Below are 27,903 nucleotides of genomic sequence, written 5' to 3'. Positions count from 1 at the left end.
CAGAAGTCCCTAAGGAACCCTGACATTTAAGGGAGAAGCAGAGAAGGAGGAGCCGCTTTATGGTAGATTTTCCTTTGAAAATGGCACCGGAAGTTCATACGTATTTCATTATATCATGTTCCTAAACAAAAGGCACGATTCTACAGTTAGTACTTTCCCAGGGACACAATCGCATGTCAGACAAGAAAAGCAGTGACTGTCTATCCGAGGCAATGGAAAAACGTCAAGCTGCTTATCGCAGGATTCTACTGAAAACTGGCATTTTATTGTGAACATAAGCAAGTCTCCTTCCGCCCGTATTATATTGTTCCCTAGGGCTTGCAGAGTAAGAGTGGAAGTACATTCAAGGGGAAAGACATGCAGAATGAAAACAAGAGGCGTCCCTCTCCCACCCAAGTCATCTTCCCACGCCCCACGTGGGCAGCGACCTGGTCCAGCACATACCGGCCGGCTCTATACAAGTCACTTCTGAAAGACCATATATTTAAGGAACTCAAAAGCCAAATTCTGAACGTTTTAGGAATCGTAAGAAAGCCAGTTCCCCACTCATCTCCGCTACTGAAAAGCACTTTTCACATGGGGAGCGGCATGCAAGAACTCAGAGTGAGGGGACAGTGAGAGGGCAAAAGGGGAAGGGGACCTGGGGTCTGTAAGGGAGAGGGAGGTTGAGCGGCAAGGAACGCCGTTTCCTTAGGACTTGGACCAGGCCCAGCTGTTCCCCTACAAGCAACACAAGCACTAGAGTTATGTTTATGAACACTTTATTCAGTTTATTATAGTGGGCGACTTCCCAGCTAAATGCACAGATATAGGTGAAGCATTCCTGGGTTAACGCAGCAGCCAGTGGGTTACATGGGACTGAGCATCGAGGCCAAGGAGAGAGCACCAAGGATTCAGTCAGACCCGGCCGGAGACCTGAGCCGAGGGTGGGCCAGCGTCCCGACACGGACGGCTGCTCCCTTCTTCCCAGGTGGGCACACTGCAAGGCATATTTTCAACTTCACACCATTTCACTGATGTCAGGGGAACAAGATATTACAGAAATGGAACCTGGGTCCTGGTGCACCTTAACTGTTCCTTTGTAAGTCACAAACGTGTGTGTGAACAAGAATTTGAGAATATTCCGCTAACAGCCACAGGGTGGTAAGGCTCCTTTCCCCCTCAGTGCCTCCTCGCCTGTTTTCATTCCTACCTGAATTCCTGTCCTTAAGCCACACACCCTGATGTCCAAAGTCTCACGTACACAACAAAAGCCTCTCAGATGACAACAGCTATTCCCAAAGCAGCATCTTATGCAGACAGTCTGTGACATCAAAGAAAGAAAGTGTCTCTGGTTAGCTATCCTCTGTAAAATCTCGTCCCCCCTGACCAATGCCTAATCGAGAGCATAATTTAGAAGGCAGATTTAGGAAGTGGACTATGGATCAAAATAGGAAACAAACTCCAAAAAACTATCGTCCGTGGGGACTGGACCAGAAAATGAGCAGTTCACAGATGGTCTCACTTGAAGACTACAGCACTGTTGCTCACGTAATTACTAGAAACATATTGGAGTCTACAGCTGATAACCTGCACATGGCTGGGTAAAACTCTGTCTACAGGAATGAGATGGTCAGTTGAGCTCAAACCCTCTCTAACCCCCAGGAAAAATGCTGGATCGGAAGGAGAGTCGCAAGACCTATACAGCCTTTCAAGGGCAAGAAAGGCCTGCCAGGATGTCAGAGGTTCACACACAATATTACAATTTTAATTCTGAAGGGCACCTTGAGTCCCACTGGTCACTTTTCTGAACTCATCTACCAGGAACAGACTTGACATCTGACTGGGATTTAACTTTTTGGCAAAACAGGAACTTTGGTCACAGCCACAGTTCTATAAAAATGTTTTAACGAGGTTATTATTTCTGATTAAAACAATATTTTTAGCAAGTGATACATAACAGTAACAAGAAAGTAAACATCTTCATATCTAACGCAGGAGCAAAAACTCTTTACCAGCATCTTGTTTTAAATACAGCGAAAAAGTCAGCAGTGTTTATAAACAGTAGAGAGTTCTCTTAAAGGGAATCAGAAAAATAGCAAAATAAGGCACAGTCTGTATTTGTGTTAGGCAGTAGTGTTCTTTCTGGAAGGCACAAATTGGAATCTGACTACCCAAAGGTTTAAAATGAGGGTAATGTCATGTGACTAGGACAGCTAACTTGGAACGAATTTCCTTAACTGGAATCACTGGCAGTTAATCAGACAACATTACTGCTAGGTTATTACACTCTGCAACTTAAGAAGTCCTCTTCATCAGCCCATATGTAAATTTGAAAAGGCACTGTGCAAAATGGTGGCTGGGCTGACTACACCTCTAGTTTGCAGTGCATATTACAAAACAAAGGCACATTTCCTAGAAAACAAACTTTACAGTCACTAACAGAAAATAATCATTTTAGATATAACAGTAGGTAAGCTTGATAATATAGCAGGTTCTAAATCAAAACTCTTCAAGAGGTTTCTTGAACAGCAGGCTGGAGTTTCACTGGTTCTTCAGGAAGAAACACTCCACACTAATAAGCAGGGGAGATGCAAAAAAGTGGAAAAACAACAGTTTAGTTGTTCAGTGCAAATACAGAATAAACATCAAACACTGCAGTCTAAGTGTGAACAGAAATTCAATTTCTGTCCAATTTCCTACTGGTGGCTTTCCTATATTTTTTGGAGGGCTAGAGGAGGCTGTCAAAAAAAGGATCCAAGATATATTTCTTTAAATAGTTCTCACGTACTGGGCTATGAATGGCAATGGGCTGTTCCAATATTGTACATAGTAGCAGTAGTAATGATCATCATAATAGTAATGATAGTTGTGTATATATATATTTATTTATATAACTATTATTACTATATGCCAGGCACCATCCTAAGCACCTTTTATATATTAACAGCTTTGTCCTCATAAGAAACATGAGGTAGGTACTGTTATTATCCCCATTTTATAAACGAGGAAACCGAGGTTCAGAGATACTAAATTACTTGCCCAAGGCCACACACTGGATGGTGGAGCTAGGGTGGATCACAGGTAGTCCATGCTTTTAATCGCTAGACTGCACTGTTTCTCATAAAAGGAAACCTCTGATAAAAATATATTCAGAGAGAAAACTTTCTTCCACTCATTCAGTGGAAATGAATAAATTTTCTCTAACTTCAAAGGATTACTGTTTATATCGGAAAATCTCAGACTCACCACCCAAGTACTTAAAACACTTAATCATGAAAACAAAAACCTTTGGGGCAAACTAACATCTCCGAGGGAACTTTTAACTGGAGTTCTTGTATATGCAGTCAGCTGTGAGCAGAGAAGATTCTGCAGTGAGTTTGGAGCAGGAGAACTCACCAATGATGATGACGATGATGATGACAACAACGCTGATCCCTATTGCCCACATCTGTAACGACACACACGTCCATTTCACGTTCAAAACTAGAGATCAACGTGCTTACTGAAGAGTATCAATATAATATCGTTCTAGTCACAGAAGGAGAAATTAAGGTGCACCACCATCTGAAATATTCATAATTTTTAAAGCCTAAACTTAATGTTCTCAATTAGGGCCTGGAAGTTACTTATCTTTTTATAACACGTTCAAATGATTTGTGGTCCCTAGATAGGCCTTTGTGTATACCTGTTTTCCACCTAAAGAAGGGCTACTAATAAGCCTGTCCCACGTGTCAGAAAGTGTCACTTCCAACCCAGGAAGGGATCTGATCGCAGCACATTGCTTGCGCAGCTGTGTAACCTCTGCTTTGGGCCACGCTCCTTGCGCGGCTGCTTCCTGCTCTTCTGTGGAGCACACTGCGGCTTTTGAGCGGCTCTTCCCTTTGACACTGGAGCCATTCGCAGCCACGTGGAAACTGACCACCTGTCCAGCCCTCTCCTGTCAACCTGTGTGCAGGGCTCTGCGGGGGTGGAGGGCTGGAAGGGGCTTAGGTCTACGATTGATTTGGGACGCTCCTGTTCTACATGCTTCTGAAGGTCGGCCCCAGAACATGGAGAATTCCCAGTTGTGGGGACAGGAAGAGGATATGCAGTCAGTGTTTTAGATTCAGTGTCAATCCACACTTCCACGCGAGGGAAGGCAAACTCAAGATTCGTGAAAGTCCAATGTTTGTAGCCTCTGTCTACCCTGAGACTACAGAGCGTGACTTAATGTAAAGACCAGTTAAAAGCGAACTACCTTGCAATTCTTCCACCAGTATTTTCTCTTCAGCTTGGCAGCACTCGTTTCAAATTGGGAGGCTCCTGCCTGCAGTGCGTCTGCACGGTCATCCAACTCAGAGAGCTTCTGATCTCTTTCCAACACCTTATCCACGTTGACCCTCATGATGTCCACCACCTGACGAATACGATCACGCTCAGTTACACGTACAGGAATGAAGAACAAAACTCCTCAGTGAAGTTTACTGGCATTTTTTTTTTCAGGTCAGCACTTTACTACTTTGAGCCAAACTTCCATTAAAGAAAAAGAAAAAAGGTCTCACCCTTTCAAGTTAAAAACACGCAGCAAACTAGGAATAGAAGGGAACTTCCTTAACATAGTAAAGGGCATCTATGGAAAAACCCACAACTAACATCCATGCTCAATGGTGAAAGACAAGGAGGCCCACCTTCACTACTGTTGTACGACATTGTACTAGAAGTTCTGGCCAGAGAAATCAGGTAAGAAAAAGAAATAAAAGGCATCCAAGTTAGAGAAGAAGTAAAGTGATCTCTATTTGCAGATGTTTCCATGTACAGAAAATACCAAAGTATCTACAAAAAACCCTACTAAAGTTAGTAAACAAACTCAGGAAAGTTTTAGGGTACAAGATCAATAGCCATAAATGAGCGTGCTTCCATACACTAGCAATGAAAAGGAGATAAAGAAAACAATTCCATACAATAACACCCAAAAGAATAAAATACCTAGGGATAAATTAAACCAAGGAGGCCAAAGACTTGCGCACTGAAAACTGTGAAACACTACTGAAAGGAATCAGACCTAATGAAATGGGAAAACATCCCATGTTCATAGATTGAAAGACTTAATATTTTTAAGAGGGCAGTACTCCCCCAAGTGATGTACATAGGTATAGATTCAACACAATCTCTATCAAAATTCCAATGGCTTTTTTTTTTTTTTTTGCACAAAGGGAAAAACTAATCCTCAAATTCATATGGAATTCCAAGGAGCCCTGAGTACCCAAAACAGTATTGAAAAAGAAAAACAAAATTGGAGGAGTCACACTTTCCAATTTCAAAACTTGGTGCTGGGACAACTGGACAGCCACTTGATGAAGCTGGACCCTTACCTTACCCCAAATGCAAAAATTAACTCAAAATGGATCAATGATCTGAGAATACAGCTGAAACTATAAACCTCTTAGAAGAAAACGTAAGAGTAAATCCTTACAACTCTGAATTTGGCCATGGATTTGACACCAAAAGCAAGAGCAACAAGAGAAAAAATAGACAAACTGGACTTCATAAAAATTAAAATCTTTTGTGCATCAAAAGACATTGTTGTCATGGATGTGAAAAGACAATCCACAAGATGTTAAGAAAATATTTGCAAATCATGTATCTGACAAAGATTTAATATCCAGAATATATAAAGAATTCTTATCAACCGACACCAGAAACAGACTACACAATTAGAGAATTGGCAGTGGACTTGAATAGACATTTCTACAAAGAATATATACAATTGGCCAGCAAGCACATGGAAATATATTCAACATCATTGGTCATTAGGAAATGCAAATCAAAACCATGATGAGTTACTAACTCATACTCATTAGGATGGCTATAACCAAAAAAATGCAAAATAACAAGTGTTGGTGATGAAGTGGAAGAACAGGAACTCCTGGACATGGCTAGTGGGAGTGTAAAATAGTACATCACTGTGGAAAAGTTTGGCAGTTCCTCAAAAAGTTAAACATAGTAGGGCTTCCCTGGTGGCGCAGTGGTTGAGAGTCCGCCTGCCGATGCAGGGGACACGGGTTCGTGCCCCGGTCCGGGAAGATCCCACATGCTGCGGAGCGGCTGGGCCCGTGAGCCATGGCCGCTGAGCCTGCGCGTCCGGAGCCTGTGCTCCACAACGGGAGAGGCCACAACAGTGAGAGGCCCGCATACCACAAAAAAAAAAAAAAAAAAAAAAAAAAAAAAGTTAGACATAGTATTACTATATGATCCAGCAATTCTACTCCTAGACCCATAACCAAGAGAAATGAAAACAGGTGTACACATAGAAACTTATACGCAAACGTTTATAGCAACACTATTCATAACAGCCAAAAGGTGGAAACAACCCAAAAATCCACCAGCAGATGAATGGATAAACAAACTGAGGTATCCATGTGCAATGGAATACTACTCAGCCATAAAAATGATGTACTGATAAACGCTACAAGTTTGTAGAACATGTGATGCTAAGTCAAAGAAGCCAGACACAATAGGCCATTGTATCCCTTTTATATGATATATCCAGAATAGGCAAAGCCATAGCAACAGAAAGCCAATTAGAGGCTACCATTCAGAGGAAGGGGGAATGGGGAGTGATTACTAAATGCATACAGGGTGTTCTTCAGGGATAAAAAAAAAAAATTGAAACTAGACAGAGGGAATGGTTGCTTAACATTGTGAATATACCACATACCCCTGAATTGTACTCTTTAAAATGGTTAATTGTATGTTATGTAAATTTTACCTCAATCTAAAACAAAACAAAACAACTCTCTTTAGTAAAGAAAAAGGAGCCAATTTGATTTCGTAAGTTAACAGAAGTTTCATGTAGGATGGAATTAGAATGGGTTTCTCAGCATGAAAATGTAAAAATTTCAGAATTAAGGTCATAAACAAAACCTTCAGACCAAAATATTACCATATGATTTAACAACAGAATCTAATATTAGTTTTAACTCTGCTTTTTAAGGCAGCTAAATGCAGAAAGACCAAGATGTCATTGTTCAGCAGTGATGGCTTTTAGGACTATGGAGATATTAATACTAGCTTGAATTTCTCAAACAATTTTCCATTGTAGGTCTGCATACATAGGGCAGAACAAAAGATGCTCTGAGGGTCTCCGAACTCAAGAATTCCACAGATACAGATCTGTTAGGCCAGAGAAGTTTCCCAGCACCTGCCTTCTGCATGTCAATAGGCAACAATCTACAGTGACTTGCTGGGCTGGGTAACTAGTACTGTCAAGCTACTGGAAAAAGAATTTTGATGAAAAATCTGGTCAGGAGGATTGGTCCTGGCTTGCGCAATCTAGAGGCCTAATCCTTAAAATTCTATTACCTTATTTTATAAAGTGGTTCTTTTTTCTTCTCTAATTTTTTATTTATTGTGGCAAAATATACATTATAAAGTGATTCTTGAAGGAATGTTCTCAGAGAGGAGAGCCTGTACTTTAGGTATGTGATTCGGTCACAGGAAAACAAGCTTGAAACCAGTAGGACATGACTTCTCAGAAGCTTAGGTAAGGGCTTGCAACACAGTAGGGGACAAAATTTTGTTACATTTATGACAGTCAAAATTTACTTTACATTCACACTTTTACGATCCTTTTTCTAAACAGAGCTATTCCCAGAGTGTTCCCATGTTGGCTTATGATTCATGTTTTCAGCACTTCTGGGCAATACCTCATCCACTTGATTTTGCGTCTGCTGAAGTCTTCTACTACTGCCAGAGGCAGCGCTTGACCCTGCAGGCGCGCTTGTAGTCCTGAAACATGTAAAGACACAAGCGTGAGTAAATTAGGATTCCGAACACACTTCTTAAGTATGAAGATGTACTGGAGGAGCCTCGGTGTTAGGAATTTCAGAACTAAAGCAGGAAAAGAAAATCCTTCCTGCATCAATGCACAGAGGTTCAAATGACACCTTTTCTAATTCCTCTATAACTTTAAAGATTCACCCACGTGTTCAAAGGGACCAAGGTCTGAAGTGAAGGTTTAACAGGATCTCCATTGTATCACTGAAGGACCTGATCCTAAGACAGGTAAACTCTGCTTTCCCATTTTTTATTACTTGTTTTAAGACCTACACCTACTTAAAGGCACTCAGTACTCTTCTGAGCTTTTCACTGTGGCAAGAATGGTCTTCATAGTTATGAACAATTATAAAATGCCCTTTTTCCAGTATGGAGAAATAGATTCAGTTAGAGAAACGAGTCAGAAACACCAGGATGTGGGGTTGAGGGGGCGTCAGTGGGAAAGGTAAGATGAAGCAATGCTCCCTCTCTTAAGAGGTACTTCTTTTAAAATCCTCATCGAATTCTTTATTTTTCCCCCGGACAGATCTTTTTTGACCACTCTGGCTTTGAAGTCCTAATTGCTTCCATGACTTGGTTGGCAATGCTTTGGTTTTTCAGATATAGAAATATATAGCCTTGCCTTCTCTAATAGATCACAGACTCCTGTGTCTTAGAGGTCTCTTCCCCATGTCTTGCATACAACGGCCACTGATTCACTGATTCAACCGACAGTTATCTTATACCTACCATGCGTCAAAGACCAGGGGTGCAGCAGATCCCACCCCTGCCCTCAGAGAGTTTACTGTCTGATCGATAATAGCGAAGGGCCATGTACTGGTGCATTTTCTCCAAGCATTTTCTCATTTAATCCTCAAAACTCTTTGAGGGGGACACTACTGTTAACCTCATTTCAAAGATGAGTAAAGTAAGGCTTAGAAAGTCCACACCGCTGGCTGCAGTGCAGCCTGTGTTTAGACCAGGTTCTGTATAATTCTACGGATCTAGGTTTTAACCACGGCGAACTACTGGAACAGCAGCCTCAAGCAGGAACACTCCAGAGGGGTGTCCCTAGTTCCCGGAAGGAACCCTGCGAAAGCACCCATTCCTTCCTCCTCTGTAGGTGAGGAATGAGCAGGTTGGAGGGGGACACAGGGTCCTGGTGAATCTTGACACTCAGCGTTCTCGGGATGTTACCACGGGAAACTCCACGTTTTCAAGTACAAGAATGCTTCTGCTTAAAAAGAGAGCGGAGGCGCACAGCTCTGCGCCAGACTCCACTCTGACCGCAGGTGCCTTCACACAGGGCCCAGGTCTTTTCCCTTGCAACTTCCGGAGCCCACCCCCCAGGCACCAGGCACCAGGCAGCGAGCAGGCTCTGCAGGACGAGGGAAGGGGTCACAGCTCCCCTCAGGGAACTTGAGGTGGGGGGGGAGGGGAAAGGGGGGAAGCGGAGGGGCGGGGGCGGCTCTCCCTACCTCCGGAAAACCCCGGCCGCCCCGCCCTCGCCCCTTCCGCGTCCGCCCGCCGGCCGCGGGGCCCTCCCGGGCGGCCGGCGGCGCCGCGGGACCGACCTGGCCCATCTGCAGTCCGCACCCCCGGAGCCGCCGCCCGCCCCCAGGCCTCTGGAGCGCCCCGCGAAGGCCCGCGCGGCCTGCGCCAGCGTCCGAGAGGCGGCGGACGGGAACCGGGCCGGGCGGGGGGTCCCAGCAGCGGGCCGCCGCCCTCCGGGCCCGAGGCCGCTCCGCGTCGCGCCGTGTCACTCACATTTTGGCGGCGGCGGCAGCGGGCGAGGATCGGCGGACCAGGGCAGCGCGACAGGAGACCTGAGACCTGAGACCTGGGCGGGGAGGCGCGGGGGCGGTGACGTCACCGGGATGGGCCGACGGGTGGGCGGGGCGCGCGCGGCCGCGAGGGGGCGCGCCGGAAGGGACGGGGCGTCTCGGGGCGGGGCCACGGCAGAGCGCTGAGGCAGGTCTCTGGGATGCAGCTCCATGTCCTTGCCACCGCCGGTACGGACGCTGAGGCACGTGGTGCATTAGGCTCTGAAAAGGGACTGTGCAGGTAAATGAAGGTGGGGACGCTTTACGTTATTCTGGGCCCGTGGGTCATTTCTCGGGCCCTGACAGTAGTGGAGACAGCCCATGGGCTTCTGCTGAACGTGCCGCATTAAGCCGGTGGTCCTGGAGACCGCCACATTTTCCCAAGAAACTTGTCAAAATGAGAGCGGAAGTTCATTCAGGGTATTTGTCACAGGCGTTGATTGGATTAGGTTCCCTCTTTTCGTGTGTTCATTTGTGACACGCATATTTTTCACTGCACAGATCTTATTATAATCTATGGGAGCCTTGACATGAGGGACTGTACTTTATACGTTTCTGTATTTCCGGACCCCCAAGCACAGAGTAGGTCCTCAACTTTTGATTTCGGGTTGAGGCTGAGGCAAAAATCTGAATGCAGTGAGTTACTGTGCAAGGTCTTTAAGTTGTTACTGAAAGTATTCCTGTCAACATAGGCAACTCCTACATTAAACAAACAAAACACCACAAAACACCAGTGAGTCAACTGGCAGATCAGATGAGAAATGAAAATAAACACCAAACTGTCTTTTCCAACTCTAAATGGCATAATTTGAAAATATTAGTGTATATTAGAATAAACAAGAGAGTGTCACAGAGGAGGTGAGATTTGAGTTGGGTTAAGTAGCTAAAAAGAGAACTTTCCAGGCACGGGAGGAACAAACATCATGAACAAAGAAACAGTGGACATGGACATAGTTTGAACAGACCAACCAGGGTGTGCAGGTTGGGGCATAGGTGAAAATAAGGCCGAATAAAGATTGAAGATAAACAAGAAAGGCAAATGTCATTTCAGTGCAGTGGGTTGTAGAAACCATCAAGGCCTCACGGATCTGGGAGATCGATCACGCAAAACTTCTCTGGCAGCAGCAGTGGGATGGATTAGATGGAAGAGGGACCACCAGGGAGACAAGATGAGGCTCTGCAGTGAAAGGGAATGAGACTGATGACAGAGCTCTTGGAAAGGAAGGCTGGTTTTAGTAGTCAGCTGAAAAGTGCCTTTTAAAAAACTGCAAAGGGTTTTAACTGAAAAGGTGAATTTAGATTGGTGTTTTTCTCTCTCCAATAACTGCCCTTAGTCAAATGACTGATAGGTTGAGTGATGCCTGAGAAGATAGTTGACAAGTAATTGTTTTAGGAACAGTGGCTCCAGTGAGAAATTTTTTCTTTCCTGTACAGATCTGAAACTATGTAACGTTCGCGGTCAAGACACTTTATCGGGATAGAAGGAAATATTTGAAATGATTTTATATGGTGTGAAACGTGCTGATCACCTTGGATTTCAATATCAGTTGAGTTTAAAGCAAAACACACATAGTATGGGGAAATTTTCTTCATTTTTAATTTACAGCAGAAAGAATATAAAGCATTCAGAAAACATTTTCCATATTTTAAGGGCAATTCAAAACATTTTGCATGGTTTCCAGCAGCTGAGTTCTTCAACAGATCCATTGATTCAGTGATGCTTTACATGCACAGTTACAAAAATAAAACTTACAAAAAAGAAGACATCTAGACTAGTTTTACATGCAAGTCTCAGGGACCCCCCATTGGGCGCCAACTACTGTGTGGAACTGCCATAAGCGACCGTGCAGCCAGAGAGGGGTTCTAGATATTGTCTCGATTTCGTTCACACAGTACAGCTGATTTCAAATGGGTAACAAGAATAGCAATTAAATCTTCAGGAGACAGAATAAGATTAGCTATTAATTTTATAATGAAATCCTACTCCTGGCACTTGGGAATTCAGATTATCCAAGAAAGCTGCGTTTACCTATCATCTTATATTCAAAAATTAAGATTCACAACCAAGAAAAAGCGGTCAGAAATGCTTCGTTTCAGTGGAAGTGCATTTGTACCTCACCTGGGATTCACAGTTGTACTGGTAGGTTACATGGGTAGGTTTTGAACCTACTTCTATGCCCTCCATAAGAACGCTCCTAATTCTATGTCAGTCTTTATCTTTCAGATTTTCTAACTTACTCAGCTAATAATGTAGCATGTGAAACATTAAAAAAAAAATGAGCGTTAAAGCAAATCCACTGAGGTCATTACTCTTGTCAAAAGATCGGTTATTTGTACCAAGATGGAATAAACATACCCAAATTCAGTATTAATAAAGGATATTCTGAAAGAGCTGGCTTTCACATTCTCTTCCCGTTGATGAATGCAACTGTGTGTTTGTAAATTACTCAGTGTCCTCCTATAGGTCAAATTGTGTAAAATAATAGGTATTTGGGGGACTGCAACAGCTGCAACATAACCCACATTTAAAAACAAAATTGAGCCAGGTCAGTTTACAAATGTACAGGTGGCTGCTAGTTGTGGGGCTGTCACTGTCATCAAAGCTGATCACAAGCAGTAAGACATATACTGTACAGTAATTCGAGGTTGGCAGTGAAAGGAAGTAATTAAAAAACAAGTACAATTATAGAAAAGGCACCAAGAGCACTGACCCCAGTTGTTACCACAATCTTTTTGTATCTACCTTCCTTCCAAGACACCAGTTTAAAAGCTGATTTGTGAATATTTTTAGGCTTCACAACAAGCCTTGAGTTTTTACTTACAGTTGGCAGCCAGAACCAAAGGGAAAAAAACTAGTCTCTCAGCTTTACACCAACTGATCCTGAAACTTAACCTGGGAATTTTAAACTGGCATCAGCAAATGCAAACTTTATTCTCTCGATTTAACATTAGTAGTTGAGTTGTTAAAAGCATCAGATTTCTTTGGTTCCTCATTATGTGGAAATAGTAATCATATACCATGACATCCCTACGAGACCAGTTTGCATTCTTTTAATTTGTAGTTATTTTTGTGCAATTTTTATTACATTTTCTGATTTCCAGCAGGAGATATGAAAACATGAGTCATTTTTCTACTTTTCATCCTATTTCTTTTGTCAGGTTTTGACCGTTCTAAGTGTTCTTTGTTGGAGTGAGTGGATGGTGTTAAGCTATATACTGATTCATCTCATGATTATCTGTTTAGCAAAAGTAACTTAATTTTTTTAAGCGATATCAGCATTCACATTACTTGGCACCATTGGCAAAAAAAATTTTTAAATAAAATAAAATAAACTCCTGGTAGCCAAAATTAAATGTAAACATACCCTTTTTTTTAAAGTAATGTTACTCTGCCTTTTTTCCTAAGTCTTAATACAGTAGCTCTTTTTTTTTTTTTGCAGTTTAGTCATGCTTTAGCAAAATGTTCTTCTAAAGAACATTTAAAATAAAGTACTCTTATAGTGAAATAAAGTTTTTTTTGTTTCATTTTACAGACCATAGCCACTAATGCTTTGCTTTTGTTCATTTCTTTTTTCTTGATTTCATGCACATATCTCTTTGTTTTAATATATACAATATATACAAACAATACATCCACATTTTTTCTCGCTCATTCAGACAAAACTATACAAATAATTTTATCTTGCCATGTTATTGACCTTTGTGAATAAAATATTTAGCAATTAATATAATCCCTTTCAAATATTTTCTCACTTTCCATTTCTACCTTCTATATATACACAGAAACTGCTCAGGTTGGATGAGATATAGCCAAAAATATGGAATTTACTGGCCAGAACGCAGCACCACACTGGTCTTTTAGGTGGCAAATGTCCAGGCAAGGTTTATGATTCCTAAGAATGACTACAGTTTCCAAGGCTACTAAAAAAAGCTACATGCTTTACCAATTCTCTAAGTAATTTTCATTGCACATGAAAGTAAGGCAAAAAAAATTAAAGTGCTGAACATGAGAAAAGGGACAAGATGATGACTATCCTCGCAGGTTCTTGGGAGGTGGTGGGGACAGAAAATAAATTTAAACTCTGTACGCTGTTCCTCATCATTTCCCACGCATTACCCGTTTACCACGCACCCGCCCCTCTGCAAATTTCCACAAGACATTAATAACCTGCAGATTTTAAAAGTTGCATTAAGTGTGCTGTAAAGATTGAAACACAAACAGACAAATTAAAATCAACTAAACACAGTGAAGGAAATGAGAACACACGGACCCAATAAAGATTTGTATGATCTAAGCCCTCCACTGAGAATCAATCCCAAAGATTCAGCTTCTTGGAAATAACTGACAGGTGCAGGAACAGCATTCTCTTTGTTGCTAGTGCATCCCCACCTTTTCTTATCTATATTTTTGGTATAAATATTTGTACAGTTCCACACGATGTTTGAATACAGCCCTATGTGAGAAGGAAGACGGCTTCTTCCTAAGAGGAGGAAAGCCTCTTTTGATTCCTCGTGGTGTCTTGTTTGCCCATGATCCAACAGAAGATTGAATTCCAAGATGTCTTGCTGATCAAATTAAAAGTTGTCCATGAAAGTGCAAATGCAATGACCAAAACATTCCTGTTAAAATCCTGCAGCTCATCTCCCCCAAACTGCAGAGGGATTATGTTGTGTGTGTGTGTGTGCATGCGTGTGTGTGTGTGTGTGTGTGGGTGTTGTCGCATGTCTCTCCTAAAAACAGAAATGAAAACAGTCTGAAAAGCAGTGTCACATTGCTAAGGGATGCTGCTGTATGTCTTCAAGTTCCTTGGCCTTTTTCAATTCTTTCACTCTGGAAGAGAAACAAAACAAAAGACCAGGTGATAACTATAGAGAGAAACCGTCACCACATAAAGGAAAGGGCAGGGCCATTCCCCCGGAAGTGAAAAGCCAAGACAAAAACCCTTCTGAGGATTGATGGCAAAGGAAACTCCTGTGAAATTGCTGGGGAAAATATTCCAAGAGGAAGACTGGACCCTTCCTGAAACTTTGCTCTATATCAAGACCTCTAAACACAAAGCAAAACCGAAGTTGACTGCATTAAATGAAGTGTAACAATAACATGCTCATTGTAGAAAAAAGTTCATTGCTCAAATAACTTTCTTTTTAGCCTGGTGGACCCCTGTTAAGGCCCTGTAATTCCATGGGATGCAAGTTAGGGAAACTGCACACACATTTATTTAGCTTTGGATATACCTAGGGAGTAAGTTGTTGCTTTGCTCACAGACCCAAGGTCGTGAGCTGTCTTGAACCTGACCGCTCATCTGCACAACTCTGATTTCGCTCATGTGATCTGCGGTCTTTTTGATTTTCAGAATTGCTTACTTTCCTCCCATTCCACATTGTAGCTTTAAAAGATGTTCAGGTCACTCCCCCCAGTGCCCCCAGATGGACAGCAACAGGGTGCAATACCAGTAAGGTACTTTGTTCTGTTTATCAAACATGTTGTAGTAAACAAATTTAAATTGCTATCAATAGAGTCATGGAAAGTTCACACTGGCAAATTATTTGTTAATGACCAGTTTCAGTTGATATGTTTTAATATAAAAATTTGCCTTGGCTTTTCAATATGGCCACTTGATGCAGATGGGGTACCTGGGAAGAGATTCCAAGCTGTAAGAATATATTTCTCTTTATGGACAAATAACTAAAAGCTTGCCTGACTATGAGAATGATCAAATGCAAATGTGACTTCAGGGTCTCACTTCTGAAGTCAGTGTATGCCCTGTAAGTCACAGATGGTTTGTAGCACTGCATACCATATAATAACGTTTGCTAAAAATGGGTGTGAGAGGATGATTTTAGCCAAATAGAAGTGGCAGTTTCTCAGGACACGTATACTCTACCTCAACAGCAAGACAAGAAAAGAATCTGATTTGTTTTCCTAATATGGGCCTATACTGAGGTCAATAACTCCCAAATATGGTTTTCTGTTTCTCTAAGAGTAGTGCCTCTTTGTTATCTTAAGTTATACCAGTAAATTTAAATTTTATTTTAAAGTGAATGCTAGTTTCCTTTCTAGAGAACACTCATGTGGAAAGAAAACATTTTGAAAAACCAGTAATAAGTTACTGCTCTATTACCTAGGTTGGCATTCAATGGAATGGCATATGTACTATAATAGCAATTTAAGAAAATTATATTTACCACCTCCAAGCAGAATCGTTTCTGAGAATTCTGCCAAGTTGATACAACCTCTTCAAAGAGAAGATGCTCTCTTTCAGAAAAAAAGCTTTATCACTTTATCAATACTAAAAAGAATTATAATGTTTGAAAACATACTTATTTGTCTGATTATTTACTAAATACACCAAGCTCAGCTTGATCAAACAGTGTATCTTCAAAACTATTAAAGCCTTCTTTCTTAATAGGTACATTTAGAATACATTGTTATATTCGTAACTGGATCCAGGTATTATTTAAACTTTATAATTAAGTATACTATGGATTATTAAATTTTCAGGTGATTTGGATCATATTGCAGTACAGATATGTGCATCATTATAGGTCCCTAATTTTGGACATGCATACTTGATAAATGGCTTTTTAAAAATTGAAACATGCTATATTCTGTGTTCAATTTTTAAACATGCAATATCTATACTAACAGCCCTTTGGCTGGAAAAATGCAAGGCATGCACTGATGCCACCTTTACTTCTGGGCATGCAATGTATCTGTACTTGTGCAGACCTCCTTGCTGAATTACGGCAAAATGTGCATGCTACTTCAAATACGACATTTTATTTCTGCACTAGTACAGGACTCATTCACAAATGTGCAACAGAGACTCCATCACTGATGAGATTTCTAGAATTTGAAGAATTCTGAACTCAAAACCTGAGAGCATAAACACAAAGATCTCCATTCACAATTTTGCTAGCGTGAACAGGAAGGCTTTAAAAATCTTAAGTTCATCATTGGGATGAAATAAAAAGGAGCGTGAATTATGAACCAGAAATGTTTTATACAGTGTCATACCAAAGAATCTGTAATCAGCTGGTCACGGTGGGTATAACATAAACTTTTTTTTTTTTTTAGTTAAAATGGTCACATTTGTTTCTGCAGTTTTTTGGCAGTTTCTTTCTGAGCTAATTAAAATGTCAACTACGTTTTCACAAGGTTTTAAAGTTACCACGTAAATACTCCGCTATAAAGCTAGTGCTAGCCTCACATAGCATTAAGGTAAGGAGAGATGCACGTCCACACACAGAATGACCGCGATTGTCTATTCAGGAAAAATGAGACATTCCAATTTTCTAGGCTTTCCTAACTCCTGAACTCCACTGGAGAATTTAGTTTTTAGTTTCATTGTGCAGTTTTCACAGTCTACTAGCATTATAAATACATAATATTAAAATGAATTAAATGGCACAGGAATTTTTTTTTACGGGAAATTGTTAAAGGAGAAATTAGGAAAAAAGGAAGAGAACACTGACGTTCCAAGAGCTACATGGGTTCCTTAGTATGTGTTGCGTTATTTAGTCCTCACAGTATCAGAATCATCTCCAGTTCATAAACGTAGAACTTGAGATTTATAGGAATTGAGCAACCTACCTCAAATTATATAGTTCATAAATGACAGAGTGGGGATTTGAAGTCAGGTTTGTCTGACTTCGCTCCTCCGCTCTGCTGCTTCAAACAATATCTCAGGGCAACAACAAGAAAAAACATTTCTAAACCCAATTCTTATTTTATTGGTTTTCCTAAAATCTGTACAAAAAAACATGCATTTGGAAAATTTCCATGGCATGAGATGAGTACATTGTTGAAACTGATGATGACAATTACATTTTTTCAGTTCTAAGATGTCATTCTTTGTAAGACCCTATGTTGATTCTATTACAATGTTTTGGAGGAAAAAAAAAAACCTCCACATAAAACGTACTTATGAATTTTACGACTGAAGTAGATCTGAAACGTGAAAAGAATGGGACTAAGAATCAAGGCAACCGAAGACTTTTAGCCTCATTCTCCAATTTGCAGATCATGTTGGTGTTAACTTACCTCTGCAAGTTTAGATGAACTTGAGACTTTTACAGTCTGCACTACTGAAATCACAAATGGAGGTTTCTGTTACTTGAGGGTAGATTATTAGGATAAGATAGCAGTGCTAATTTTTTGTTTTGTTTTGCTTTACATCAAATGTCAATTGGGTAAAATATGTTTGACTGTTATGCTGCCTCCAAAGGAACAGAAAACAATTAATTATATTCACTGAAGTGAATGAGAACAACATCTGATACTAGAATTTTTGTTAGTAAGTTCTAAGAGACAGATGTTTCAAATCAGAGTGTTTCAAATAGTCACAGAAATTTGTGGCCGCCTTGTCTCAACCATTCAAGACATGAATAATGACTAAAAGGTATAGGTTAACTGAAAATGCCTCTACCACAAGAAAGATACAAAAAGTTTAACAGTTATTATCTCTGGGTGATTTTCCTTATTTGTATTTCCAAAATGTACTACAGTGAGTTATGTGTTTCCTTCATAATAATTATTTCTGCTTGTCATTCTTTAAAAAAGTTTCTAAGATGTTTTTCTATCCATCTGTTACTACTACTGTTTCTTACAAATGTTGTATTCACGTGACATAAAAGAACAATTGAAAAGTTCAGTGGAGGGGAAAAAATAAATTTTATAGACCAAACCCAAAAATCGATTGAGCTAGTTTCATTGATATTACCTGTATTGTAAACATATTTTCAGTGTGAAAACTTGGTAAAGGTAGAGCAGAATTTTTGAAATTGGAATGATACTTGAAAATTCTGTACCTGTAGTCACTGTATCTATAGAACTGAGAGTACAGAGGTCCAGTAAACTTCTGTTACATTACGTTACACAAACTCAGCTAAGGGTTACTGAGTTTTGGATTTTCTTAAAGAATTGTAAGTGTTAGCCTCATTCAGGGCTAGGAAAGAACTGAGTCTAATAATGTCCAGGTTATCTAAAAACAAATCCCATGATAATTACACTTACTTCTGAATTTCCTCACATGGAAGACAGGCAGAGCAGTCTTCCTTGAGACTGTGAAGACAATTAATACAAGATAGAAACTGTAGCTTCTGTAGGCACAAGGCAATTGCTACTATAAGGAGAGCTGCCAGGACCACGTTCCTGAACTGTGCATCAGTAACTTGCAAAATGGTACTCGTGTTACTGGCTTGAATTATGATAATTAGAATAGCAAGACTTTGACCTGTGACCATCCAACTATTAAAATTAAAGACAATCCCAGGATCTCCCCCAACATTCTATAGGCTGAAAGTAATCTTTGGGATATTGTTGCAGTCTCAACCCAAACCATGTCGCGTTGTAATGTACTGAAGTGATGTGGTAAGCAACAGCGCTGAAAGCCAGCAGAAGCCCACGGGGTTCCTTTCCATCAGACGTCCCATGATCGTTTATGGATAAATGAAGTAGCCCTGCTTCAAAGACTCTTAGCGAACAATGGCTCCATGGGTAAAGCATTAGGCAAAGCGGCTTCGTTAACATCTACTCAGTGATGCTCAGCCAGAGAAATGTGTCATGAGTCAGTGGATTTTGGCAGGTATATTCTCGCAATGCTGGACGTCAGAAATATACAGGGCAGCCAGATGCGGCTTTCTGCTTAGTTACCTGTTGCTCTGAGAGCTGCAATAGCTCGTGGGGGGGGTTTAGGAAAAGAGAGGTCTTGCCATTTTCCAGAAATCTCATTTGGATTGCAAAACAAAAAAGACAGAGAGGCCCAATAAGAATGACACAGAGCATGTTGTCTGCAATGTAACACACGCCACTGTGTTCCCCAAAGATTCATTTCCTAAAAGAGGCAAGTAAGAGAGAATTACTTGGGAGATTTAAGTTAGATGCCGCACCCCACCTTCACCGCTTACTCCTCACCGAGCAGACTGGGCCACTGGGAAACCACACCTCACGCCAAATTTAACTAGGGAAGTGTGACATCCAAGCTGTTGAGAGAGCACTCTTACTTTTCTCCAACAGTTCACTTGCAGGCATTGTTGGAGAAGTGCCCCTTGGACCCACGTGTAGAGAACCACACAAAAAGTCTAAGGGTGACCCGCAGGACTTGCTAGTGACCCACTGGAGATATTCTGCAGGGCTGCTCTCAGGAATCAGTGCTGTCCATGCTACTTACCAAGATAACTAGCAGCCTCTGGCCCGGTTCAGTGTTTGGAAACCCCATTGTCAAATAGAGAGAAAACCTGTTGCTTAAAAATTGGTGACCAGAAAGTGTTATCTCTTCTTCCTCCAATCAGGGCTCTTTTTATTCCAGTTGGATGGCTTCACCCACCTTTATTGAACATGGGTAACTAGGCCAGCAATTAACAAGAAATCGGTTATTTCCATACGTAATTTCCATTACGGTTTACAATACCTGCGGGGACTGTTTTAGGTTATAGAGCCCTCTCGCAGAAAACTGATCTCACTAGGGAAAGAAGAAATTTGTCTAAGGCATTGTCCTTTCTAGTCTCAATACCTGGAGGACAAACCTGTTATATAATTCAGCTCTTTACTATTTCCTTTACATCTGAGGCATCTTGGTTTTCTGCTGTAACACTGAATAACACCCTGTTCAAGATATTCGAAATCCAACTGGAATATAGTATTCTCAGCCAGAGCACTTAAATAGTTCTTCAACCTTAGAAATCCTTCAGTCATTTGCTGAAGTAGTATAACACCTAAGTGAACTAAGAAAAATAATTAAAACTGTTGATTCAAACGTCTCTCTGTGTATAATGTTTTCTCTTGACAAGTTATTGTGTCCGAGACAAAACAAATCCCTTTGACGGTATTAGGAACTGGATGACTTCATTTTAAGTTACTGGGTAAATTAAGGGTGAAGTCTGGAGGAACGACTGAGTGAAAATGAGCTGGCCTTGGTGAGGACCATTTGGTGTTTTTCTTAGCTTTCCCCGAGACTGAAAATTTGAAGACACATTGTTGTTGTTTTTTTTTTTTCTTCCGGTACGCGGGCCTCTCACTGCTGTGGCCTCTCCCGTTGTGGAGCACAGGCTCCGGACGTGCAGGCTCAGCGGTCATGGCTCACGGGCCCAGCCGCTCCGCGGCATGTGGGATCTTCCTGGACCGGGGCACGAACCCACGTCCCCTGCATCGGCAGGCGGACTCTCAACCACTGCGCCACCAGGGAAGCCCCCAACACATTGGTATTTTCTGATTGCTCTGCTGCTGGAGTTAGCCAGCTGGATCCTAATTCTGATAATTGACGTCACCTCCCTTTTTAGACATCCTGCTGCTTCATTAACTTAAAAGTTGGGGTCAAATCGTATTTTACACATACTGTACCATAAAATTTAATTCTTCATTTTTCAAATATTATCTTTGGATATGTAAACCTTAAATGTCTTAAATATGGTATACTTTATACATTGGTAAGTATATTAGCTTCTTTGACACAAATTCCAGGAATATAAATCCTCCTCAGAGAATGTCCTGCCTCTCAAGAGTAACTTCAACTTGGGAACCCTTGGAGGACCATCGTGACTTCTCCGATGGACAGAGAGGACGAGAGACCCTACTGGGAATCAGACAAGACACAGCTAAGCTATTCCTCAATTCATACGTTAGAGGAAAATGACCACACTGGAAGAAACCTGAAAGCTTCTGAGTTCCTCTCTCTCAAACCCCCTAAGGCTGAGTGGCAGAGAGGATGTTATGAAATTCCACTTTTCCATGCATGAGGAGGAGTTTTAGGAACTCACAGCAGAATGCAGCCAGCATTCAGGAAGTTAAGGTGGGGACTCTGGTTGGCATGGAAAAGCACTTTTAGAAAATGTACTCTTAAAAATGATCATTGGGCCTCCCTGGTGGCGCAAGTGGTTGAGAGTCCGCCTGCCGATGCAGGGGATACGGGTTTGTGCCCCGGTCTGGGAGGATCCCATATGCCGCGGAGCGGCTGGGCCCGTGAGCCATGGCCGCTGAGCCTGCGCGTCCGGAGCCTGCGCGTCCGGAGCCTGTGCTCCGCGACGGGGGAGGCCACAACAGTGAGAGGCCCGCATACCGCAAAAAAAAGGAAAAAAAAAAAAAAAAATGATCATTAACATACCAGAACCTAACAGGCTTCAAAAGTGCATAAGCAACCACTTTTACTAAAATGTTGGATCCTTGCAGCGGACGATATAAATTGCATATAACATGCAAGATACTACAACTTATAGTTAAATTGAATACTAGGGCATGCATCTGTTCTCTGGGAGGTTTTTTTCTAATGGAAAGAGACATTATCTATGTATGCAGAGAGAGGGGGACTAGAAAAATGGACATTTGTGCCCCCCTTTTCTCTTATATTTCAAACACAGACATCACTGAGCCAGCTCCACTACATGGGACCTGAAATATTTTAATTGTAAGCAACTGCCTAATTCTAGAGGGGTCTGACTAGTTAAATTTACAAAGGCAAGTAGCTGCTTTATTATTATTTTTTTTAACAAATTTCTCCTTCAGTGACTATCCATGGTTTTCAATAGGTGAGGCTTCAGACCTTTTACAGGGATAAGGTTTTGATTTAGGAAGAACTTATAAAAACTCAATTCTCCTATCACCCTAGGTTGGCAAACTACAGCCCATGGACCAAATCCAGCCCAATGCAGGTCTGTGTATAAATACAGTTTTATTAGAACACAGTCACAACCATTCATTTTTGGATTGTCTGTGGCTGTTTTCATGTTTCACTGGTAGAACTAAGTACAGTGGTTCCCCCTTATCCACGGTTTTGCTTTCAAGGTTTCAGCTACCCATTGGTCAACTGCGGTCTGAAAACAGTAAATGAAAAATTCCAGAAATAAATAATTCATGAGCTTTAAATTGTGTGCTGTTCTGAGTAGCATGATGAAATCTCACACTGCTCCACTCTGTCCTGCCTGCGACGTGGATCATCCCTTTGCCCAGTGCATCCACACTGTATACACTACCTGCCTGTTAGTATAGGAGAAACATAGTGTGTATGTACACATATACATAGCATTCGGTATATCCACGGTTTCGGGTATCCACTGGGGGTCTTGGAACGTATCCCTCATGGATAAGGGGGAACTACTATATTGCAACAGACACTTACTATCTGGCCTTTTAAGGAAATGTTTTTGGACACTTGGCTTAAAATATAGTGAATAAATATTACCATCAACATAAATGTAGTGATACGGGAAATGATCTCTCCAGAGACATTAGAAGTTTGAGATTTTTTCTGAAGCATGACCTTTTCTCCGAAATCTTGCAAATGACTAAATACAGTATTAGTGTAAGGTAAGAAGGGAGAGTGTTGAATATAGCTGAGTTGATAGAGCTAACTGCCGTGTTATATTTTACCTTATTTTTTTGTCACGTTAGATTTTAAATGCATCTTCTCTTAAGACAAAAGTGGTCAAGTTAATCTAAATTCAAGTGTGATTTTGGTGAATTCAATTCATGGTTTTTAAAAACCAGTTTTCTGCCAGTAAACCGTTTATTATAACTTAAGATGTTACAGTCACGTCTGCGTACTTACAAATCAGCATCACATTCTAAAATCTCACGAACACTCAGAGTGTCCGTTGGACACCTACTCACTGTCATTTCTTTAAAACACAAATTCTCTCGGAACATCCACTCTTGACTGCTATATAGAATATACAGATTTCGCACACTTCACACCACCCTGTCTTTCCTCAGTGCTGTCATTAAATGCTGGAAGTCAGGTTTGTTCCCTATTGGATAATGAATGTCCTGAGTTGGTTCAGAAAGGGCAGCTCTGGGAACTGACTTACCTCACAGCACCAGGGAAAGGGAGAGTTAGAGAATGAAACTATGTAACTCTAAACAAGAAATAGATGAGTTAAAAGAAAAACATCAGTATTGCCTAGTGAGCCTTTTTCCTTTAGAAATTCTGACACGGCAGTAGTTGAATTTCATGTGGCAGATTATTTTCATCGCAAACAACCACTTGCTTAAGGCTTTGTTCTAGTGCAGAGGCTTGTTTAGACTTAAACTTGTCCCACCAGCCACTGTTTTTTTATACTGAAGGCTTCTCCCACCAAGTGCTACACATGCCCTGCGGTGGCTTCAGAAGGCCCTCCCTTTCACTTGCTCATGCATTTGTATGTCTATGGTTGTATGTGACTGTTTTCCTGTTGTATAAAGTAGCAGTGTTAGTAATTAGGGTTAGTTTTTATCTTATTTCATTCGAAATGGATGTGAAACTTTACGGGCATACCTAGACTGCAGCCCCATGCAAGCAAGCAAAAAGCAAAATATTGAAAATGGAAGATAAAGAGAAACTGGCTAGCAGGCAGCTAAACTCACCCTTTTGTACAGCCTATGGTCCACCAGGGGGCTTTGGACAGTAAAACAACACCAAAGAGCTATTAGCATGTGAGGGTCACAACAGAAATCTTATAAATAGCTTTATTTCAACAAAAAAGACTATAAAGTGTTCCTTTTTTGTTTTTGTTTTTTTTTTTTTGGAAAAAAAGAAAAGGAGAGTGGTGGTGGGATATGTGAAATGAGCAGGTAGGAAATTCACCAATTTATTTTTCAGTCTAAAAATGTTGGGGTCCATGACTGAGCAAAATCCTTAAAGAAATGGGACACTTCTTATTGATTCCTGAAGCCACTTCCTACCTACCTTTTCTGAGAGGCTGTCATATGAGGTTTCCTATTTTAATGCTTCTAGGGGACAATACAGATGACAGTTTCTCTTAAAATAATATTCAATAACCCAGAATGGCAACAGGGTGACACTCATTCTAGGGAAAATGAGTTCAAACTTCCAGGATAGATTTTTCAGGATTTCTTCAGGTTCCTTCATTGAATATATGGAAACGGAAAGTGAATAGTGACCTTACACAGTCAGTAGACAAAGGTTCTTCCAATTTGCCTGCACATTTTTCTAGCATCTGTAATATCAAAGGGCAAGTAAAGAAAAGAGCCAGTAGGGGTCATTGTTTAACCTCAAATAATGAACAGAAATTCAGATCCATAATCTGATGCTCTCTTCACAAAAAAAAGCTTATTAGCTTCATGAGGATATTACTGGTTAAAATATGGACCAAAGAAAGGCAAAATCATCATGAAATGCTTCTCTACTCGTTTGCAAAAGGAGAACTCTAAAAACATGAGTGAAACGATTCCTTCGTTCAGTCTTCTGTGGGAAGCAGCCTTTCGGGCGTTTATGTTTTGCTTAAATATCTTACCCTCTCAATTCACTCAGTTCACCCAATGTAAACACGGTAGGCTTTGGCCAAAAAAAAAAAAAAAAAGAAGAAGAAGAAAATGAACATGGGACTTTATGTAGTTTTGCTCACAACGACCAAGGTGGCATTATGTATACATATTTTCAAAGTTTGAGGAAAAGACCAGAAGAACCAAGGAGAATTTAATTTGTGAACATTTGTTTGACGTGGCTTAAAGAAGAGCCATGTGGAGGCGATTTCCTCGAAGATAAAACCTGCTAGGAAAGTGTTAATCCCAGGCTCAGCAGTACTGGATTGAATCCTCCTGGGTTTTTTGTTTTGCAGGAGGAAGAGGAAGAGGGGAGAAGAGTGTGAGCACACGTGAGAATATATGGCAAAGGGCCCAGGTAAGGCCTTGATATTTTCACCAAAGGAAGAAAATCAACTCCTCTATTTGGCTGCAAGTCCCCTAAGGCTAAGTCAAAGGTATGAGTAAATAATAAGGAAAAGAGATTGACTTTGGTAAGGCCTGGAGGATTCATTTCATTACGTCCTGGCCATGCCACATATTCTGATATGCATTTCCTAACAAGACTTGCTATTTCACAGTATTGATATGGGCACCTCATTGCTTAGCATCATGGGGAAAACCCCATCACTGCGTGGTGGAGAGCAAACGCTCTGCGGAGGAATACGCTAAATGTGCATGAGCTGCCCTGGCAGCATTCTAGCTAGAGAACACCGTATATAACCTAAAAAATGTTCCTTTAAAAGTTTTTATCGCTGTGCATGTGTGGCTCTGTCCACGTTCCCTTCCACGGTCATGTAAACGAATTATTTTGTTAATTTAAGTAAAAGTGCACACAAGTAGCCAGTTAACCCCTAGTAAGTCTCAAAGTTAAAATACTCTCAAAGTTAGCAAGTAGACAGTTTGAGGGGGGAAAAAACTAAAGTGAAACCTCTGAGGAATCAAACTGCTCCTGGACACTCGGGCTTTGGGTACAATTAAACAGGAAAGAGGAAATCAGACGTTAAAGAGCTTGCTTTCAAGTTTGGGTCTGTAACTGCATAGCTCCCGATGCACAGACAAGCGACAAAACTACATGGAGAGCCAGAGCCATCTAAACGCAGCTCAGTCGGCCAATGTCACAGAGGTCAGGCCGGAATATTAACCCAAGTAAAGAAAAGAAAAACACGGTTCACCAGCCCCCCAAATCGGAGTTAAGGACCTCGTCTTCACCAAGGCATCCCAAACTCAGGAAAACAAAGAGAAACTCCCCTGGCGTAGCTCTGCAGGAAGATGCTGGGGTCACCGGAGCCCACTTCTCGTTGGAAATGCGCCTCCATCTCGGGTGTGTTTCCTGCCCTGCCCAGTTTCATTCTGACCACCTCTCCTGTTTCTCATCACAGACTAGCTGGAATTGATCATTTGATGGAGGGTGTTAGCTCCGACACGGCCAGTAGAGGGCACCAACTATTTAGTGGAAATTCTACATCAGAAACCGTGGATGGCATTAGCGGTGTCTCAACCTTTCCTTCAGAATAGAAACTCTGTGTCTTTTCTGTTTGGACACACGTTAGCACAGTAAGGGTTTAGAGTGAAGAACACACTGCTAAAGAAAAATCTGGAATGAAAAGCCAGTCCGACTAAGTTGTCCTTGCACCCAAATTAAAACAAAAACACTGGCATGATCTCCACGGTTCGATCTCTAGACAGCATCGTCTGGAACAGCGACCGGTATTCTCACGGCAGCAACTCAGTCCCTAGTTAAAGAGTTCTGTTATCCTAGTGTCATTTGGGACGTGTACCCTGATTATTTGTGGGGGATTAGCTTCATCAAGGAGTTCATGAGCGGTTAAGGCGATGAGGGTGGTTTTATTATTCTCGAAGAGGAAAATGTCGGGATGAGGGTTAATGTACCTGTGGCGACAGCGGCGTAGAAACCTCATTATTTTTCGAGCAGCCTGGTCCTGCTTTTTGGTTAGCAAACTGCTCCTGAAAAAGCCAGAATATGAATTACTGTCACGAGAAGGGTGCTGTAAAGCTTCATGTGCGAAAGTTGAAAGCAGGTCAGCAGTGAGAGAAAACTCTTAGCCTAACAGCTCATGTGGCAAATCCAACAGCACAAGCCTATTTTATGGTTCTGAGTCTGGGCATCACTGGGAGAGAAGGAGGGAGGGGACTACAGACACTTTCACCTACTTGGAGGGAGATAATAGAAAGACTAAAGATAAGATGTCCTGTGACTGTTCTTCCCCAAGTCTTTATAAGCTCGTTTGTTCAAAAAGGCATTAGATAGACTTTCTCGGTTTAGAAATTGATTCGCCTGTGTCTGCCACTCTCTTTGGGCTATTATTTTCTAAACTTCTTTCGTCAGTGTATTTTCCGGTGCTAGAAGTTTTTATTACACTCTTCAAAACGGAGCAGCTGAGTACTACCTACTCTCCCAAGGTCTTAGGTATAGAAACGCTACACTTTAGACGACTATAGCACAGTGCCACCTTTCTGAGTAGGAACTGGGGTCCAGCCAGACTCTGATACAAGGTGAAACTGGGTGGTGGCATCAAAATGATTGGATGGGGGGTGGGGAGAGAGAAAGGAGAAGCTAAATAGACAAAAACAGGCAAAGAGCACAGGTGTAACTCTACGAACATGCGACATCTAGACTGGTCTGGGAAGAAAAGAGCTGCGAGATGCTTTACTCCTTGTACAGGCCTGCGTGTCAACACGGGGCAGTTCTTTCGACTCAGCTGGGGTTCTCTTGGCCGCCACAAATCTTGACCCACCTGAGTTTCTGCTGTACGATGACTGCCGTCCGCCGCGCCTGCCGTCTCCTGCCACATTTTTTATAACTCCGGTAAAACTTCTGGATCAGCACAGCAGCACGCCGGCTCTGCTGGAATTTTTTTTGTTCGTAGTAACTTCGGAATTTGCTCTGGATCAGGATGGCAGCCTGTGTCATCTTTTTATAAAGTGCATACTGCAGGGGGAACAAGAAGAAGCACAGCAGTAACAAGGGGGGCCACGCAGGCCTGGGTGTCCTCTGAGCCCACCAGGTGGGGATGGCAAGGAGGAATACTTTTCCCTTTCTTTTCATAT

General features: G+C 41.5%; 2 protein-coding genes across 4 annotated transcripts in view; both read right to left on the bottom strand.

Moving 5' to 3' along the window:
• Positions 1–743: 743 nt before the first annotated feature.
• On the bottom strand, positions 744–9,653 carry VAMP3 (vesicle associated membrane protein 3). The gene is made up of 5 exons (XM_060088904.1): positions 9,544–9,653; positions 7,668–7,749; positions 4,220–4,378; positions 3,379–3,430; positions 744–2,554 (listed from the first exon to the last, which is right to left on the bottom strand). Coding segments are annotated over exons 1-5 (315 nt in total). The 5' UTR covers positions 9,546–9,653; the 3' UTR covers positions 744–2,534.
• A 3,287-nt stretch (positions 9,654–12,940) lies between these two features.
• Positions 12,941–27,903, bottom strand: part of CAMTA1 (calmodulin binding transcription activator 1) — an 899,418-nt gene continuing 884,455 nt past the window's right edge. For all 3 annotated transcript variants that reach the window (XM_060088900.1, XM_060088901.1, XM_060088903.1), the window contains 3 exons: positions 27,591–27,784; positions 26,725–26,799; positions 12,941–14,430 (listed from right to left, as the gene is read on the bottom strand). In XM_060088900.1, the coding sequence (XP_059944883.1) occupies positions 14,367–14,430; positions 26,725–26,799; positions 27,591–27,784 (333 nt within the window). In that variant the 3' untranslated portion in view covers positions 12,941–14,366. The remainder of the gene's footprint in view (positions 14,431–26,724; positions 26,800–27,590; positions 27,785–27,903) is intronic.

The sequence above is a fragment of the Mesoplodon densirostris genome, chromosome 2, assembly GCF_025265405.1.
Source record: "Mesoplodon densirostris isolate mMesDen1 chromosome 2, mMesDen1 primary haplotype, whole genome shotgun sequence".
NCBI lineage: Eukaryota > Metazoa > Chordata > Mammalia > Artiodactyla > Ziphiidae > Mesoplodon > Mesoplodon densirostris.
The sequence above is the reverse complement of the archived record's forward strand: the minus strand, read 5'-3'. Positions and strand labels throughout refer to the sequence as shown.